The sequence below is a fragment of the Schistocerca nitens genome, chromosome 1, assembly GCF_023898315.1.
Source record: "Schistocerca nitens isolate TAMUIC-IGC-003100 chromosome 1, iqSchNite1.1, whole genome shotgun sequence".
Taxonomy (NCBI): domain Eukaryota; kingdom Metazoa; phylum Arthropoda; class Insecta; order Orthoptera; family Acrididae; genus Schistocerca; species Schistocerca nitens.
In genome coordinates this window covers 560601865-560621361 of record NC_064614.1, presented here as the reverse complement: position 1 = coordinate 560621361, position 19497 = coordinate 560601865, and the positions used below count along the sequence as shown (strand labels likewise).

At 39.7% G+C, this 19497-nt stretch overlaps 1 protein-coding gene across 10 annotated transcripts in view; it reads left to right on the top strand.

Annotated features, from left to right (window-relative positions):
• Positions 1 to 1126: 1126 nt before the first annotated feature.
• LOC126254530 (C-Jun-amino-terminal kinase-interacting protein 4) overlaps positions 1127 to 19497 on the top strand; it is a 263338-nt gene continuing 244967 nt past the window's right edge. For 6 of the 10 annotated variants that reach the window (XM_049955328.1, XM_049955324.1, XM_049955321.1 and 3 more), the window contains exons 1-5: positions 1130 to 1831; positions 1941 to 2061; positions 2412 to 2601; positions 2690 to 2828; positions 13831 to 13939. In XM_049955328.1, coding sequence (XP_049811285.1) covers positions 1529 to 1831; positions 1941 to 2061; positions 2412 to 2601; positions 2690 to 2828; positions 13831 to 13939 — 862 coding nt within the window. In that variant the 5' untranslated portion in view covers positions 1130 to 1528. Of the gene's footprint in view, positions 1832 to 1940; positions 2062 to 2411; positions 2602 to 2689; positions 2829 to 13830; positions 13940 to 19497 lie in introns of all 10 variants that reach the window. The other 4 variants (XM_049955327.1, XM_049955319.1, XM_049955325.1 and 1 more) reach the window with 3 other exon arrangements.

Below are 19497 nucleotides of genomic sequence, written 5' to 3'. Positions count from 1 at the left end.
TCGCTCTGAGTTCATGTCTATGGATGACAATATGCGACCGCATCGAGCAGTGCAGGTGGTGTGTGTGTGTGTGTGGGGGGGGGGGGGGGAGCTCTTGGAACGAGAGTTTATTTGTCGCATGTACTGGGCTGTCTGTTTCCCCGACTTAAATTCTATCGGGCACGTGTGGGATGCGTTCGGGAGACGTATACACACGTTCACATGCGCCAACGACCATCCAGCAGTTGTCCAACGCGATGGTGGAAGAATGGAATGCCCTGCCACAATAACTCCTTACCAACCTTCCGACCAGAACGGGAGCACCTTGCAGAGCATGCATTGCCGTCCGTAGTGATCATATACTCCATTAAGAACCAGATCGATACCTTTTGTAATGTCCGTGAGACCATCACGAAGGACAGTGACTTACGTGTAATTTCTATCTTTGAATAAAAGCATCATATCTGCTCGTGTCACTGCGTATTTCTTTCAGTTACCTTGTGCACTATACTGTAGCAGTTCTTTCTATGTATAGTCCTACTTTCATGTAGCTATGGTACATGGTAGTGACACATCATGGCAAAAGTCACTTCAGTCCGCAAGTTTTGCACATCAGTGTATTATCGTCAGTCGGAAGCGACCAGAACTAGTCAACATTAATATTATGACAATAAAGTGTTGCTTATCATTAAAAGTAATTGACTTCTGTGAGTCACTCTTTTTACTTTATTTCACTATCTTGTTTTAAAGTTCAGCTGTGTGTTTGCGCTCGTTGACTGCAGTGACTTCTATTGCTTCGCTATATCAACTACATCAGCATCCATTATTTTTTTATTATTTACATGCTTAAAAGCTTTTTTGTAGTCTTTTTGAACAGTAGCTTCGAAATCAGAAGCGAAAAGCGCCGGCGCCGCAAATGTCAGGCAAACTCTCTTCGGAACATCGATCAGATCCAACTACGATGTGAAATAAGGCAAAATGCGTTCAGAAAGTAGATATGGCATATTTCATTTTCTTACACCTGTTTGCGGGAAAACAACCCTGTGGTGATTGCGTAAAATGTAAATTGTAAGGATATGTTGTCTGGTCAAAGCAGTGACTGTAATGCCTGCGGTAGTGTTTCGCTTACTCTTTGAAATTTTCGATACAGTGCTATCTATTGTGTAAAATCGTAAGCGAATGCGCAGCGAGAAATTGACAGGAGGTAGTTGTGCATAAAAAAAAAGAAATGTTCGTAGACGCGAAGTAAGTTTTGAAAACTGGCTTGTTATGTAACAACCAAACATTGCCACTGAAATGCGTAGAACGGTAATTGTCACCATATGTGCTGCGGCATGACGTTAATTTCGTAGATATGTTTAAGTCAGTGTGTAGTGATACAGGGTAAAAGCAGAAGACGGACTTCTAATGACTGAAAATCTGTGATATCACACTGTAACATTTCTCTAGTGGAATGACAGCGTTACTTAGCGTTCCTGTACATGCAGTAGTTAGTGAAAGGTGTCGTTGACTGTAAGTAAATACGGTTGCTAAAATACTGCTAGTCAAAATGATGGACATGGAGCAAGAAACAGTTTACGGGACCCACGAGGATTCCCATGTAGTGATGTCTGAGAAGGTGCAATCACTAGCTGGAAGCATTTACCAAGAATTCGAGAAAATGATAAGTAAATATGATGAAGACGTTGTGAAAGATCTTATGCCATTGGTTGTCAATGTACTAGAGTGTTTGGATCTGTCGTATACAGAAAATCAGGAACATGAGGTGGAATTAGAACTGCTAAGAGAAGATAATGAACAATTGGTTACACAGTACGAACGGGAAAAACAGCTAAGAAAGAGTTCTGAACAGGTAAGCCACTTAGAACAATAATTTCATTGTGAGAATTAGTAGTGTATAATATTACCTTTACGTAATTACCATCGTCCTAATAATTATGCTGTACATACTTTTTATTCAGAAACTTTTGGAACTTGAAGATGCTGGTGAAGATGAAAGAAAGGATCTTCATAGCAAGATTGAAAGTCTAGAATCAATAGTTCGTATGTTGGAACTGAAAGCAAAGAATTCTTCAGATCATGGTAGTGTGTCTTGACTTTTGTTGTTTATTATTCTTTGAATGTCTTAGGATATTATTTAACATAATGTATTGACAATTAGTTTGCATTACAACAAGCTGCATGTTCTAGGATTTTTAGTGTAAGGAAGTTTAGAAGCTCAAGTAGCATAAGTATTTCACAAAATGAACAACAGTCATTGCCTTTAAGAGGAATGACACCGTTGTTATAAGAACAACGCAATCATTGCTTTCACTAGTTTCTTCGATTTCATACCCATGTGCTAGGATTTTGTTAGCTGTGAATGTATACTTGTAACGTAAATGTTTCTGTGCCAGATTATGTTAAAAAAATTGTTTGATTTATTGAAACAGTGGCACGTCTTGAGGAAAAGGAGCAGGAACAGAAACGTGAATATGCCAAACTGCATGAACGTTACACTGAACTTTTTAAAACTCATATGGATTATATGGAGCGCACAAAGATGTTGATGGGAAGTGCAGAACGTTTGGAAGGTGCTGTTCGAGGAGGCAGGCCTTCTATGACACTGGGCCCTCTTACCAGGTGGGGGCAGCAATTTTTCCTGCAATATTAAATTAACAGGATCAGTATATATAATAAAGCACAAATCATTAATGAATTTGGAACACAGGTCAGCAGGCCCAACCTCATTTGGTTTTGCATCACTGGAACAAGGTCCACGTTCTGTTGGTAGCCCAGGAGATTACATCATACCAGTTTCTCCACCTGACAGTAATCATTCAAACACAAGTCTTCGAAATGAATTACAGGTAAATTATTTTATCTTCAGTATATTAAATCTGTGATGTTAACAAGTGCAAAACTTTTATTTGGTAAAAAAGAAAAGAATAGGATTTATTCAAATTTGAAGATGTTAATAGGCGATCATTGTTGTCACATAATGTACATGAACTTCTGTGAGTTATTTTAATGGGATATATTTAAATAGCACTTCATTCAAGTGGACCTAGTACAAAAACTTCATATAGTGAATCCGCACTGTTTACATTATACTACATTTTTACATTGAATGACATTGTATGATATTTTTTACTTAACACATTTCAGGCTATTAAATCCTGTTATTGAATACAATTTGGCATTAAAAATCCAGGTCATTTCTTAAAATGGTCATGAAATTCTTGAACTGTTTGAATCTGAATTGCTGCTGTGCTTTTGAATTTACTCTGACAGTGAAAGGGAACTTTTGGAGAGTTGCCTAAAGGTGACATGACCAAGAAGTTTCTAATTATTGTATTCTGCACTGACTGTTGCAGCTGCTCCCTTCATATTTTTTCATTACAATTGTCTGCAGTGACCATCCGCTGTGACCACTATCCACACACTTTCATCTGCATTGTGACTTAGCAGGTGACATTCATGTGCTTTCCCTTTGTGCGGTATCAATATTTGATATGATGCCTCCTGAAACACCAAACAATTAAGTTCTCTTGGTTATGGAAGTGTACCCACCATACGAGCACCAACAATTTTCCAGTGTTCAAATTCTCTTAGCTCTGTCATAATATAGTCATAACGACATTGAATGTTGTTCTGACCAAAAATGGCACTTGCATTGTACTGAAGACGTTACACAGGTGCTGATGGTGGTCAGATACAACAGTGTGATCTGTAGGCTTGACTAGCATCTGCATTTATATTCAAGCATGCATTTCCTGTGGCATTTCCATATTTTTGTCCAAACCTTGTATATATACAGTAAACAAGAGACCAGGTTCCAAGAACAAAGCCTTGCACTACACCATTTGTAATTGGTAGGCAGTCTAATTTTTGGATGTTTACATACATTACCTTTTTCCTTTAAGTGAGATTCCAACATCTGGAGTGTGTTCAGTTCTTTAGCAATAAACCTTTTGGTATTGATGCTGTGGGAGACACAACATCGAAAGATTTTCTCGGTCCAAAGTGCGACACTGTTTGTTGTTTTATTCTCAAAGGAAATATATATACTTTGATACATGGCTTCCTAATGTTGGGATTACAGAAGTGTCCAATTCCACCTGTCTGCTTTGATTCGTTACATCATCAGTATGGCGGAAATGGCTATTCTAAGCATCTCCAATATGGCACCTATGACGTCACTATGTAGACACGACAACAAACACAAAAATACATATAAATAAGACAATAACATCTCCATCCAAAAATATAATCAAACTAATGGCACAACTGTGGGAAATTGGGGTTTGTAGGGTGAAGGATATATATATATATATATATATATATATATATATATATATATATATAAAAATAAGCGCTGGCAGGTCGATAGACACACAAACAAACACAAATATACACACAAAATTCAAGCTTTCGCAACAAACTGTTGCCTCATCAGGAAAGAGGGAAGGAGAGGGAAAGACGAAAGGATGTGGGTTTTAAGGGAGAGGGTAAGGAGTCATTCCAATCCCGGGAGCGGAAAGACTTACCTTAGGGGGAAAAAAGGACAGGTATACACTCGCACACACACACATATCCATCCACACATACAGACACAAGCAGATGTGTGGATGGGTATGTGTGTGTGTGCGAGTGTATACCTGTCCTTTTTTCCCCCTAAGGTAAGTCTTTCCGCTCCCGGGATTGGAATGACTCCTTACCCTCTCCCTTAGAACCCACATCCTTTCGTCTTTCCCTCTCCTTCCCTCTTTCCTGATGAGGCAACAGTTTGTTGCGAAAGCTTGAATTTTGTGTGTATATTTGTGTTTGTTTGTGTGTCTATTGACCTGCCAGCGGGTATATATATATATAAAGAAAGATGATGAGACTTACCAAACAAAAGCGCTGGCAGGTCGATAGACACACAAACAAACACAAATATACACACAAAATTCAAGCTTTCGCAACAAACTGTTGCCTCATCAGGAAAGAGGGAAGGAGAGGGAAAGACGAAAGGATGTGGGTTTTAAGGGAGAGGGTAAGGAGTCAATATGTCTGCTTGTGTCTGTATGTGTGGATGGATATGTGTGTGTGTGCGAGTGTATACCTGTCCTTTTTTCCCCCTAAGGTAAGTCTTTCCGCTCCCGGGATTGGAATGACTCCTTACCCTCTCCCTTAAAACCCACATCCTTTCGTCTTTCCCTCTCCTTCCCTCTTTCCTGATGAGGCAACAGTTTGTTGCGAAAGCTTGAATTTTGTGTGTATATTTGTGTTTGTTTGTGTGTCTATCGACCTGCCAGCGCTTTTGTTTGGTAAGTCTCATCATCTTTCTTTTTAGATATATTTTTTCCACGTGGAATGTTTCCCTCTGTTATATATATATATATATATATATATATATATATATATATATATATACACCACTATCCCAAAGCACACAAAATGATGACAAAAAAATGTTAAAACACCAACAAAATCTACACGAAGTGTATTGGATGCTGTTAGTGTTTTCTTCATTGATGCAGTTATTGGTTTTGCTCACGACGAGTATGTGTAGAGATTTCTCTTGAGCCACGTGAATACATATTTGAAAATGCCAACAAAACTGACAGGACCTTCAGTAGTTTTCAGTTTCCAGGTGCCAGCTGTTTCTAAAATGCATTTAATAGTCTGTTACGAATGAACACATCCTCAGTATTAAATATCTCAGACCAATGTGCTAGAATAATGGGTGTGAAGTGTGACACTTTGTAGCCAAATGATCTTGGGAGAAATGTGGATTCTGGAAGCAGTTTTACATAGTGCATATGAGAAGTTATTCCTGTGGTAATGGCAACTTTTTTCAGTTGTGAGAAGACATTTTTGTCACTGTAAGTCACATTTGGAATAAGATCCTTTTATCTGACTCATACAGACAAGTTTCCATTTTATACTTATGATCATGCAAATAACAATTTGACAGTAAGCTCCAACAGGATATTTTTTGTTGTATGAAACATCACCCTCAAACTTCTCGTTCTGCTATCAGTAGTTTCCAGAGACAATTAGTTTTTATTTTTCTGATGTTACATAAGGCCATGTCAGCCAAATTTTTTCAGTATTTTAGCTGTGTTGTGTTTAACTTAAACATGACATTGCTAGAATGCAGAGAATGAAATGAAAACAATTTGTAATAGTACTGTGTCTATTGAATTGTCTCTTCAAGTAAACTCCAGTTGTTGATATAAACTCACCATTTAATCTCTCTCAGCTTTCCTTTCAATCTGAATAAGCCACATCTTAAGTTCATATTACAAAATCATAAATCTTGTTCTAGTCCCACTTTTTTTGATTGTGCATCACCGTGGATGGTGGGTCACAAACACAAGATCCCATCCCTTGCATATAGAGTTGCCAAGCTAACAGACCACGAAAAATGATATTGGACTGTCAGTGAAGTATGGCTATGTCCCATTTTGATGAGACCAGTTGTTACTGTCCATCAGTGATTGGGGCAAGTTACTCAGGACCACAGATCTAATTGTCTGCCTGCAGTTGATGCAGGAGGATGCACTGTGTGTCAAACAGTTCCAAACTGGTTTGCCATTTTGTGTGGCATATAGTGCAACAATGTAAAAAAAGCACTTTCTATACTTTATTTCTGAATCAAAATCCACTACTTCCACATGTTTATAGAGATGTATTACTTTTTTACCTAATCAAAATTCCTATATTTTGTTTCCCTGGGCCTGCAGAAATTAATTTTTATTTCAAAAGTTGTTTAATTCAGTATTTCAGAAAACCTGTGGCCACTGCGTTTTCTTGTATCCACTGTCATGATACAGGACTAAACAGGTAACATGTTAGCCTCAGTTGCACTTATCTGAAGTGAAACATCAGGCCCCACTGCGCAGTCGAGGTCGGTAGCCTTCAAGAGCTGCGCCGGAACTCTCGCAGCCTGCCGACATCGTCTGTGCAGTGGGGCCTGCTGTTTCCCTTCAGCTAAGTAATGTAGATTTATGACTGGGAACTAATGTGCTATAGCGTTATACTTGACATCACCATACTTTGGCATGCAATAGTGTAGTGTCAGTAGCTTCTGAAGAAGGCAAAATTATTTTGACTGAAATCTAGGTAAAGATTGGTTTCTATTTGCAACCAAGGCTGACGTGTTATATGTTTAATTATCACAGTTGCTGAAGGGGCTGCACGATGTTAAAAATTCTTAAAATGATGCAGGACTGTTCATGACAATTAACCACACACAGCCTCTGATACTGGACGAACACTATTGAAAATTGATGAAAGTGTTAAACAGTGCCCTCTTTTGGCACATTTTTCTTTGTATTTTCATTGGCAGAACCCTGATTGGCTCATACAATATATCAAAGGTAAAGTTAAAACTGTTATCACCCTGAACACAGACGTGTCTGAACTAAGTTTAAGTTTCCGTTGCCATTTTTGATCCCCGGTGCCATTTTGGACCCCCAGTCACTATGCTTTCTTTTGTACCTTGATCTCTGTATGGGAAAAACTTCGATGAAATATTAATCTTGTAAACTCTGGATGTTATGGTGGCTTCTGAAAATCTTGACTCGGTCATTTAGCATCAGCTTCTACTGTATTTTTCAATCACGTTCCATACCCATTATTACTATTGGTTTCTCTCCCAGTTTTCTAGTTATAGTTTACCATTGTATAAACTACATCCACATCTACATCCACATCCATACTCCGCAAGCCACCTGACGTTGTGTGATGGAGGGTACCTTGAGTACCTCTATCAGTTCTCCCTTCTATTTCAGTCTCGTATTGTTCTTGGAAGGAAAGATTGTCAGTATGAATCTGTGTGGGCTCTAATTTCTCTGATTTTATACCCAAGGTCTCTTTGCGAGATGTACGTAGGAGGGAGCAATATACTGCTTGACTTCTCGGTGAAGGTATGTTCCTGAAACTTCAACAAAAGCCCGTAACGAGCTACTGAGCATCTCTCTAGCAGAGTCTTCCACTGGAGTTTTATCATCTCCGTAATGCTTTCATGATTAGCATATGATCCTGTAACGAAGTGCGCTGCTCTCTGTTGGATCTTCTCTATCTCTTCTATCAACCCTATCTGGTACAGATCCCACAACGGTGAGCAGTAGTCAAGCAGTGGGCGAATGAGTGTACTGTAACCTACTTCCTTTGTTTTCAGACTGCATTTCCTTAGTATTCTTCCAGTGAATCTCAGTCTGGTATGTGCTTTACCGACAATTAATTTTGTATGACACTGGACTCGCACTCGGGAGGATGACGGTTCAATCCCGTCTCCAGCCATCCTGATTTAGGGTTTCTGTGATTTCCCTAAATTGTTTCAGGCAAATGCCGGGATGGTTCCTTTGAAAGGGCACGGCCGATTTCCTTCCCCATCCTTCCCTAACCCGAGCTTGTGCTCCGTCTCTAATGACCTCGTTGTCGACGGGACGTTAAAAAAAACACTAACCTAACCTAATTTTGTATGGTCATTCCATTTTAAATCACTCCTAATGCCTACACCCAGATAATTTATGGAATTAACTGCTTCCAGTTGCTGACCTGATATATTGTAGCTAAATGATAAAGGATCTTTCTTTCTATGTATTCGCAGCACATTACACTTGTCTACATTGAGATTCAATTGCCATTCCCTGCACCATGCGTCAATTCGTTGCACATCCTCCTGCGTTTCAGTACAATTTTCCATTGTTACAATCTCTCAGTATATTACAGCATCATCCGCAAAAAGCCTTAGTGAACTTCCGATGTTATCCACAAGGTCATTTATATATATTGTGAATAGCAACAGTCCTACGACACTCCCCTGCGGCACACCTGAAATCACTCTTACTTCGGAAGACTTCTCTCCATTGAGAATGACATGCTGCGTTCTGTTATCTAGGAACTCTTCAATCCAGTCACACAATTGGTCTAATAGTCCATATGCTGTTACTTTGTTCATTAAACGACTGTGGGGGAACTGTATCAAACGCCTTGCAGAAGCCAAGAAACACGTCATCTACCTGAGAACTCATGTCTGTGGCCCTCTGAGTGTTGTGGATGAATAGCACGAGCTGGGTTTCACACGATCGTCTTTTTCAAAACCCATGCTGATTCCTACAGAGTAGATTTCTAGTCTCCAGAAAAGTCATTATACTCGAACATAATAAGTGTTCCTGAATTCTGCAACTGATCAACGTTAGAGATACAGGTCTATAGTTCAGCACATATGTTCAGTGTCCCTTCTTGAAAACGGGGATGACCCATGCCCTTTTCCAATCTTTTGGAATGCTACGCTCTTCTAGAGACCTACGGTACGCCGCTGCAAGAAGGGGGGCAAGTTCTTCACATACTCTATGTAAAATCAAACTGGTATTCTGATCTCTACACTTTTAAACCATAGTCACACTATCCACATTAAAACCCTCACCAGCAGCAGTTCATGTTCTGCAGCAGCGAAGAGTAAGGGTATACCAGCTTGCATCATCTTTTTGTGAAAGACTTCTCCTACATTATGTAACCTGGCTGCCAAGTTGTCGACTGCTGCAACATGATAGTTACTCTTCATTGACCTGGTAATGATGTCTTGTGATATTAATAATTGGAGATGACAGTGAAGGTAAATTATAAACATTTTTGATACTTTACATAATCCATATGTTAACACTACTTGTTACTGCCCACTCAATCATTGCAATCCTTTTTGCCAAATCTCGTATGTTGTCTTTCACATTTTCTACCATTGCTACATTCAGTATTTTTTTAATTTTTGATAATGATATATCAAATTGGTATATCCCCAATATGGTAGCCAATTAATAAGCATACCAATTTAAAGATGATAAGGTTTCAAAACAGTCATCTGATTCCAGAATGAGATTTTCACTCTGCAGCGGAGTGTGCCCTGATATGAAACTTCTTGGCAGATTAAAACTGTGTGCCGGACCGAGACTCGAACTCGGGACCTTTGCCTTTCGCGGGCAAGTGCTCTACCAACTGAGCTACCCAAGCACGACTCACGCCCCGTCATCACAGCTTTACTTCTGTCTTAGGCATCTGATTATCTGGATAGAAGTCCTTACCCGATTGTAGGCTACGTCTGGTTGAATATTAAATGACTTGCTGTTCACTGCAGTGTGATGCCTGTTGATAACATTTCACAATATTATTAAGAAGTGATAGGTTTTCTAAAATGAACGTTTTTGTTTCAGTTAATGGTTCAAGTGAGCCCTAATTGTTGATACATACTCTCACTTCTTAATCTGTATCCCAGTTCTGCTTGTGGTCTAAGGCAAATCACATTAGACCCAGTTTGTGATGGAAGAGACCCTCCATGCAACAGAAAGAAACTTGCATACAAAAGCTGTAAAACAAACAGGGCAGGTTTGAGAGCAGTTTTCCACACAAGTGACTTATAATTTGGCCTCTTCCCCCCTTTTCCCTTTACTCCTGATGACTGGGGTGTAGATGGCCATTGAAAGCTCGAGAATGTTATTCGAATTGACATAACTGGAAAAGTGAAGATTTTATTCAAATGTTGCCCTTAGGCATCCTTGGTGCCCCACTCATCTTGATACCCCAATTTGCTGCTACCAGTTGTGAACATCCTGTACAGAAATCGTAGTTTGTGGTGTCTTGGGTGCCCCTCTCAGATTGGTGCCTCAAGCTGCAGCTTGTGTCGCTTGGGCCTTAAACTGGCCCTGAAAACAAAGCGTAGTGCTATATATAGAAATATGCTAAATGAAAAATGTTTGGCTGTCAAAAGGATAATGTGTGATGCCTTAAGCAGCTTATATTATTGAATGACCTCTCACAGAACCTGAAGAAATCATGATTGTGTGTTGTAGCTATGAATACCACCACAGTTGCGTGTCCAGCCAGCCGTGCATGACAAAGGAATTGAAACTGGTGGTAGTGAAGCAAAAGCAGAAAATCTAAACTCCCATTTTCAAATGTTCCTTTGTTAAGGAAGCTCCAGGAGTGCTGCGACAGTTTAATTTTTGCACAGCTGTGAAGATGAGTAATGAAGATATTACTGTCAGTCATATTGAGAACAAGTGAAAACCCTGAAATTGAATGAGACCCCACAGCCAGATGGAATCCCTGGCAGATTCTGCATAGAATTCGCAGCTGAGGTGGCTCTTCCATTGAATGTGTATACTGCATATCACTTGACACTCTCCCCCCCCCCCCCCCCTCCAACCCCCCCACCAACCCCCCCCCCCCCTCAAAAAAAAAAAAAAAAGAATCTATGCCTACAGGTTGGGAAAAAGCACAGGTAACACCATATAAGGATAGTAGATGTTACCCATAAAACACTTTGCTCTGTGGTCTGTAATAAAGTTTCGTAACTGAGCTCTGATTGCCCCTTAGTATTATTATAACAAACCTGTTTTACTCCTCCATTACATCCTATTCGTTATTCTGACTGATTGCTTATTAATATTGCTTTCCCACATGCAGTCCCTTAATATAAATAACTAACAGGAAAAGCAGTGGTTTGTAGAATTCTATTATATTTGCCAGTCAGACATTTCTTTAAGTACGTCATGCCTACAGACTTCAACAAATATTTCCCAATAAATGAGCTCCATTAGTGCTGTTGATAGTACTGTCTTTCTGTGACCTCTGGCAAAATTTCATAGAGTTACATAGCTTCAGTACAAGAGACACATGTAGAAATATATTTTATGAGAAATTTTAAACAAATGTTAATTGTAGTTTTCTTTATGAGCTACCTTATTTTCTTCACATACTCATTTCATATAGTGCCATGTGAAATAGTCAAACAAATGTATTTGTTCTTCAGTATGGTAGATTTGAATAGTTTGTCATTAGTATAGCCCCATTTGATATCAGAGCTATTAATTTGCTTTTGAGGTTCTTGTTCCATTCAGCTATAGATGTGATCAGCCAATGGTGTTCTGAGCATCAATAACTTACGGATTTTGGTTCTGAAGGAATAACAGTTATTGAAAATTATGTTGACAATAACAGTTAAAATAGTGTCATATACATTTCAATTTGAGCGTCAGCAATATTCCTGTAAGATGATATGGCATTCTGATGATAGTCATTCTGCGATTCAGCATTCTGATCATCATCATTCTATTATACAAAATACTGTATTATTACAATAATTAATCCTCAGTTCAATTTTTTATCTGAACACACACATTATAGAAATGTATTTATTTTATTATGTTGTTTGGGATAAATTGCAGGTCCTTCTGGAAATCAAGACAACACTGCAAAATTGGTGGCTCTTTCTGTAATGTTAAGCACCTATTTTACATGGTTATGTAATTGCTTTTATGAAAATCATTTTCAATATGGTTTTTGGGGCTGGAAGATGTTATAAGCATCTTCATATGTACACTCCTGGAAATGGAAAAAAGAACACATTGACACCGGTGTGTCAGACCCACCATACTTGCTCCGGACACTGCGAGAGGGCTGTACAAGCAATGATCACACGCACGGCACAGCGGACACACCAGGAACCGCGGTGTTGGCCGTCGAATGGCGCTAGCTGCGCAGCATTTGTGCACTGCCGCCGTCAGTGTCAGCCAGTTTGCCGTGGCATACGGAGCTCCATCGCAGTCTTTAACACTGGTAGCATGCCGCGACAGCGTGGACGTGAACCGTATGTGCAGTTGACGGACTTTGAGCGAGGGCGTATAGTGGGCATGCGGGAGGCCGGGTGGACGTACCGCCGAATTGCTCAACACGTGGGGCGTGAGGTCTCCACAGTACATCGATGTTGTCGCCAGTGGTCGGCGGAAGGTGCACGTGCCCGTCGACCTGGGACCGGACCGCAGCGACGCACGGATGCACGCCAAGACCGTAGGATCCTACGCAGTGCCGTAGGGGACCGCACCGCCACTTCCCAGCAAATTAGGGACACTGTTGCTCCTGGGGTATCGGCGAGGACCATTCGCAACCGTCTCCATGAAGCTGGGCTACGGTCCCGCACACCGTTAGGCCGTCTTCCGCTCACGCCCCAACATCGTGCAGCCCGCCTCCAGTGGTGTCGCGACAGGCGTGAATGGAGGGACGAATGGAGATGTGTCGTCTTCAGCGATGAGAGTCGCTTCTGCCTTGGTGCCAATGATGGTCGTATGCGTGTTTGGCGCCGTGCAGGTGAGCGCCACAATCAGGACTGCATACGACCGAGGCACACAGGGCCAACACCCGGCATCATGGTGTGGGGAGCGATCTCCTACACTGGCCGTACACCACTGGTGATCGTCGAGGGGACACTGAATAGTGCACGGTACATCCAAACCGTCATCGAACCCATCGTTCTACCATTCCTAGACCGGCAAGGGAACTTGCTGTTCCAACAGGACAATGCACGTCCGCATGTATCCCGTGCCACCCAACGTGCTCTAGAAGGTGTAAGTCAACTACCCTGGCCAGCAAGATCTCCGGATCTGTCCCCCATTGAGCATGTTTGGGACTGGATGAAGCGTCGTCTCACGCGGTCTGCACATCCAGCACGAACGCTGGTCCAACTGAGGTGCCAGGTGGAAATGGCATGGCAAGCCGTTCCACAGGACTACATCCAGCATCTCTACGATCGTCTCCATGGGAGAATAGCAGCCTGCATTGCTGCGAAAGGTGGATATACACTGTACTAGTGCCGACATTGTGCATGCTCTGTTGCCTGTGTCTATGTGCCTGTGGTTCTGTCAGTGTGATCATGTGATGTATCTGACCCCAGGAATGTGTCAATAAAGTTTCCCCTTCCTGGGACAATGAATTCACGGTGTTCTTATTTCAATTTCCAGGAGTGTACCTTATGTGTTATACACACATGACTCGTATTATATCCATTGTTAGTACCAATTGTAAACGATGATTCTTGATTTTCAGGATACCCGAATAGTGCCACTTGAAGATGCACTCCCCAAAGGCAAAGAGACTTCTGAAAAAGGTCAGCTAACTGATGCTGTGTCTTTGGAACATCGTGGCACTGTTACAAGTATGAACTAACATGCTGTAGTAGTGGTGATGTGTTTCTTGCTAACATGGAGACAGTATTGTAAATTGCATGAAATAGATACTTGGGTGTTATGGTCACCTGAAATGATTATTTTATATTAAGACTTTTAGGCAGTTATTGTAATCCCACTGCATTTCTATCTTGAGCTACATTTTTCAACACCTGCTTCTTGGTAAATGAAGGAATTATGCAGTGCCAGACTACAAATAATAAGGTCTGGGTTTTTTTTCCCCAGTGATCCCATGGATTTTTTTCCTGTCTCATTGCTTTATTCGCCTCTCCCAATGACTTGTTACTGTGAAACATGCCAAGTTACACAAAGATGTGTAGTGTATATTTGATTGTGAGTGCCCATAGAACTGGCTGGGTAAGCCAGCATAAATAATGGAGGGCAGTGGCACACCACTTTCAAAAGGACCAGAGCTGTTAAATCACGATGTTGGTCAAATCGGCATTTGAATCAATTACAGCTTTCAACTTTTTAAAGTCAGATGGATGTTCATTATCATATTCATATTACATTTCTTCATTCACACAACAGATTGCTTCTTTTTCGTAAACTATAGTCTAGGTAAGAATATGCAGTCAGATTGTAGCAATAAAACAGAAAATTTCAAAGTTTTTTTTTTCCCCCTCAAAATTGTCAGCTGCTTCCAGAAGGCAAGCCTAATTAAGTAAAGGCAATTTTCTTAATTTTATCTGTTTTTGATTGACTGTGCTACACTGTGCAATCTTCTTGGTTTGGCCACTTCACTGTGACATACCTCACTATTACCACAATCAGAACCGGCTACAGTGGCACAGTACAGTAGTCATGTACAATTACGTGTTAAAACAGTGATTATTTTGTTTTGCTGCCAATATTAGTGAATATTTGTCAACCAAATATTGCACAAAACCAATTTAACCTTGCTCTTTCAATTGGGCCCTTGAAAGTAGGGTTGAGGTAACCTTAATTTAATAAAGCGAATTTCCTTTTGACATTGGATGTGGTATGAAATATCCTATGAACAGTCTGTTTTTAGGGTGGCTGCACCGGCACAGTGTAAAAATGAAATTGAAAATATCTTTACAACACAAGACAGTTGACACCTGTCAACTCTTATGAGAGATACTCTGCAGAAATCAAAAATTCATTCTTTAAGTGCTGAAACTTATTCATACAGTCTTGTAGAAGACACCACCATTTGCACTTCTGTCATTGTCATTCACATGGCATCCACTGCTTGGTAAAGGCTTCCTCTAGAGCTATTGATGCTCTGTGGTCTTTACAGATATACATCCATGTTGCTCCTATATGTTTTCTAATGTCATCTGCTCACCTTTCATTGGGTTGTCATCTTGGACTATTTTTATCTCTTGATATCTTGCAAAAAACTTCCATGGCCCATCTACCATTCATACACCTGGCTACATGTCCAGCGCATGGAGCCATAATTATGCCTGCCAGTCTAGTCTGTCCCTGATATGCTTGTTTGTTTCTACTCTATCTTCTATTAACTCCCAAAATGGTGGATCTCTTCATTGGTCATTGAGTGACCGATTGTTTGAGTAGTTTTTGCATTAAAAGTTCAAGACTCACCACAATATGCAAATTGATTATTGCCGGTACAACGGAAGTGTGATTCTGGAAACTTTGTTCATCTTCCCCAAAAAGCATTCATGAAGATTTTTACTTTTCTGTTTATTTCTTCTGCCGGCCATTCTGGTATTCTGCAGTTGTCATCTATAATTGCTGAAAAAAACCACACTTTTACTGGTTCTGTAATTCTTGATTGTACAAAATATCAATCTTCTTTTTGATGCTTTGATTATACGTATTCTGTCTTGTATTGGTTGAATTTCAAATTCTTCCATTACTTTTTCATTTGTATTAGCTACAAAAATACATCGTCATCAGTAATTCAAAAGTAGCACAAGGTTGTTCTGTTAACAAATTTGCCACTGTTTTCTTAATTTGTGGGTCTTGGAATAGTTCCCAAAGAATTACTAAGAATATTTTTGTAATCAATAATGTCTGTGCTTGATTAATCTCCCATTTCTGTATTCCAAACTATTCTGATGAAGTTGAATGGAAGTTGCTGCAGTGATAACATATATTCTTCAGTATATTAACAAACAGATACAACCACTGCCATGTATCTTAAGGAATATATGTGTGTATTTGGTTGAAATGAGTCCTTAACAGTCTCAAAATTTGTGAAGTGGTAATCCATACCCATAGCCTGATTCTATCTACATCTACATACATACTCTGCAAGCCACCGTACGGTGCATAACGGAGGGTGTGTTGTACCACTACTAGCCATTTCCCTTCCTGTTCCACTCTCATGTAGGGTGATGAAAAAATGAACATTTGCCACTGTGCGACCCCTAATTTCCCTGATCTTATATCCATGGTCCATAACTAAAATTTAGTTTGGTGCCTCTAGAATCATTCTACAGCCAGCTTCGAATGCCATGTCTCTAAATTTTCTCATAATTGTCGTAGAAAAGAATGTTGCTTTCACTCCAGGGATTCCCATTTGAGTTCTTGCTTATTGATTGAAATTAACTATAACAAGTACAGCAGCCCACCTCTGAATTGCTTCAATGTGTTCCTTTAATGTGACAGCTGGAGATCCCAAATACTCGAGTGGTAATCAAGAATGGGTTACACTAATGTTCTATATATTGTACTCTTTACAAATGAACTACACTTTCCAACATCTCTCCCAATAAACCAAAGTCAACCATTTGCCTTTCCCACTACAATAATTAACGCTTATTGTATTTCTTATCACTTTGCTGTGTTACACATAGATATTTAATTGCCATGACTGTGTCAAGCACCACACTACTAACGCCATATTTGTACATTACTTATCTGCATTAACTTAAATTTTTCTGCAGGTACAGCTAGCTGCTGTTTATCACACCAAACTGAAATTTTGTCCAAGTCTTCTTGTATCCTTCTACAGTCATTCAAAACCAATACCTTCCCATGCACTACAGCATCATTGGCAAATAGCCATTGTTCATGACTTGCAAATGGTCCATTGTACTATGTACATTTCTAAACCCAGTTTTTTTTCCTCAGAGAACTGACCGTTCTGTACAGTACAGGAGAATTGTCTTGCACTGCTAGCATTAGGTAAATAATTTTGGAGCTTTCTTGTATATCGCTTTTCCTGCCATCTCCAGTCACTTTCTTTCTGTGTAGTCAGTCAGGTACTACTTTCAAGCTATCATTATTTTCATGAACTAGCTGTATCATCTCTTGAACTACACAAAATTGACTACGCCCAATGAACTTTCAAATCGTCTGGAATACCACAGTCCTAGGAACTACGACGGTAGGGCCCCAGACAGTCCTACCCTAATATACTAGCCGTGTAAAATAAATGAGAAACATGACTGTGTGAAAACCCTATTGCATCAACAGTTATAATTTGTGAATTCTTTCTCCGGCAGTTGGGCCCTCTATAAAATTGTTTAGATTTTGACTGGATCATTTCTTCGGTACACTTTGTTCATTGTATTGCAAGGTAGTATTTACTTCATGTTTTCCTGGACTTCCATTCTAAAATTTAAGAATATTTCATTTTGAAACAGCATATTTTTAAATACTTGAGTAAAGTGCAGCATTAAACACACATGGTACACTGAAACTAAGTGCCTGGGTGGGCCATGAATGTGGATTCCTTACTTTCTAAGATTGTGGTCTATTTTTTCCAGAGCCATTAATGTATGTCAAATAATGGATTAGAATTTGACCAAGGTTTGCTCCAAAATTAAATCTTCTTCTTCTCTCTGTTTTGTATGTCTTTCTGCCCACGTGCTTGATGTGGAAACTAACAGCTGTCCGAGGGTCAGAATTTTTCCGCTATCTCTTTTTATGGTCAGTTTTGGAACAGATCCCATAAATACAATATCCATTCTGGAACAAATCATTGAGTAGTGTCAATGTTCTTTGTGACAAATGTTAACATTCCTATTACATCATAATCTTCCATTTTTCTTTTCTTTTCTTTATACACAAGAAAAACTGCAATTATAGATGTATAATTTGTGATTGTTATTGCTGTGTAAGTATTGGATCTCCTGACAGTGTACAGGTTATGTCTTCTGATGGATGCATAACATTTATGGGATACTTCTCCACCCTGCTTTTGTTAAGTAAATTATAATTCAACATGTAAATCTACATCTACATACACAGTGTACTAAGCAAGTCACTGTGGAGGGTATCTTGTACCACTCATAGTCATTTCCTGCCCTTTTCCACTTGCAAATAGAGAGAGGGAAAAATGAATGTCTATATGCATCAGTATGAACCCAAATTTCTGTTATCTTCAAGTTCCTTACATGAAAGGTATGTTGGCAGCAGTAGAATCATTGTTCAGTCAACTTCCAGTGCCAGTTCTCTAAATTTTTTCAGTTGTGTTCTTTGAAAAGAACTTCACCTTCATGCCAGGGATTCCCATTTGAGGTCGTGAAGCATCTCCACAATATTTGCATGTTGATTCAACCTATCGGTAACAAATCTAACAGTCTGCCTCTGAATTGCTTTGATATCTTCCTGTACACCACAGCATCTTCAGCAAACAGCCGCAGATAGCTGCTCAACCTGTCCATGTCTGTCATATCAGTTATGTTTATAGATAATAATAGTGGTCCTATCACACTTCCCCTAGGATGCTCCTGACAGTGCCCTTGTCTCGCTATCGAGGAAAGCATATTGGGCTTTATTACTTTTAAAGTCTTTGAGTCACTCGCATACCTGGGAACCTATTTCGTATGCTTGTACCTTCATTAATATTCTGCAGTCAGACACTGTCAAATACTTTCTGCATATTTAGGTATACAGAATTTGCCTATGTCATTTATCTGTAGTTCAGATGATACCTTATGTGAAGAGAGCAAACTTGAGTTTCACACAAGTGATGCTTTCTGAATCTGTGCTGATTTGTGGGCAGAATCTTTTATCAGGTTTAGAATATTCTTAAGAATTTCACAGCAAATTAATGTTAAGGATGTTTTGTCTCTAATTTTATAGGCCTGTTCTTTTACCCTTCTTATATACACTAGTCACCTGTTCTTTTTTCAAGTTCCTTGGGACTTTATGCTGGGTGAGAGATTCGTGATAAATGCAAGCTAAGTAAGGGGTCATTTCCCTGGAATACTCACTGTAAAACCAAATTGGGTTTCAGTCCATACCTAGCTACTTAATTGTTTTCAACTCTTTCAGTTGTTCTCTACACCAGGGGCACTAGTCTATTATGTCTTTCATGTGGGAATCTGTGCAATGGTTGAGTGGCGGTGTGTTTGTACAATCCTCCTGCATGTATGATTTCTTAATTGTAAAATGTGTAAAACTTTATATTTCATTTTGCTTAATTCTATTGCCACACCAGATTGGCCAGTGATTGACTAGATAGAAGCCTTTGATCCATTAAACGATTTTATGTGGGACCAGAATTTTCTCAAGTTCTCAGCAACATCTTTTGCTAAGATACAACAGTGATAGGTGTTACATGCTTTGCGCATCAGTCTTT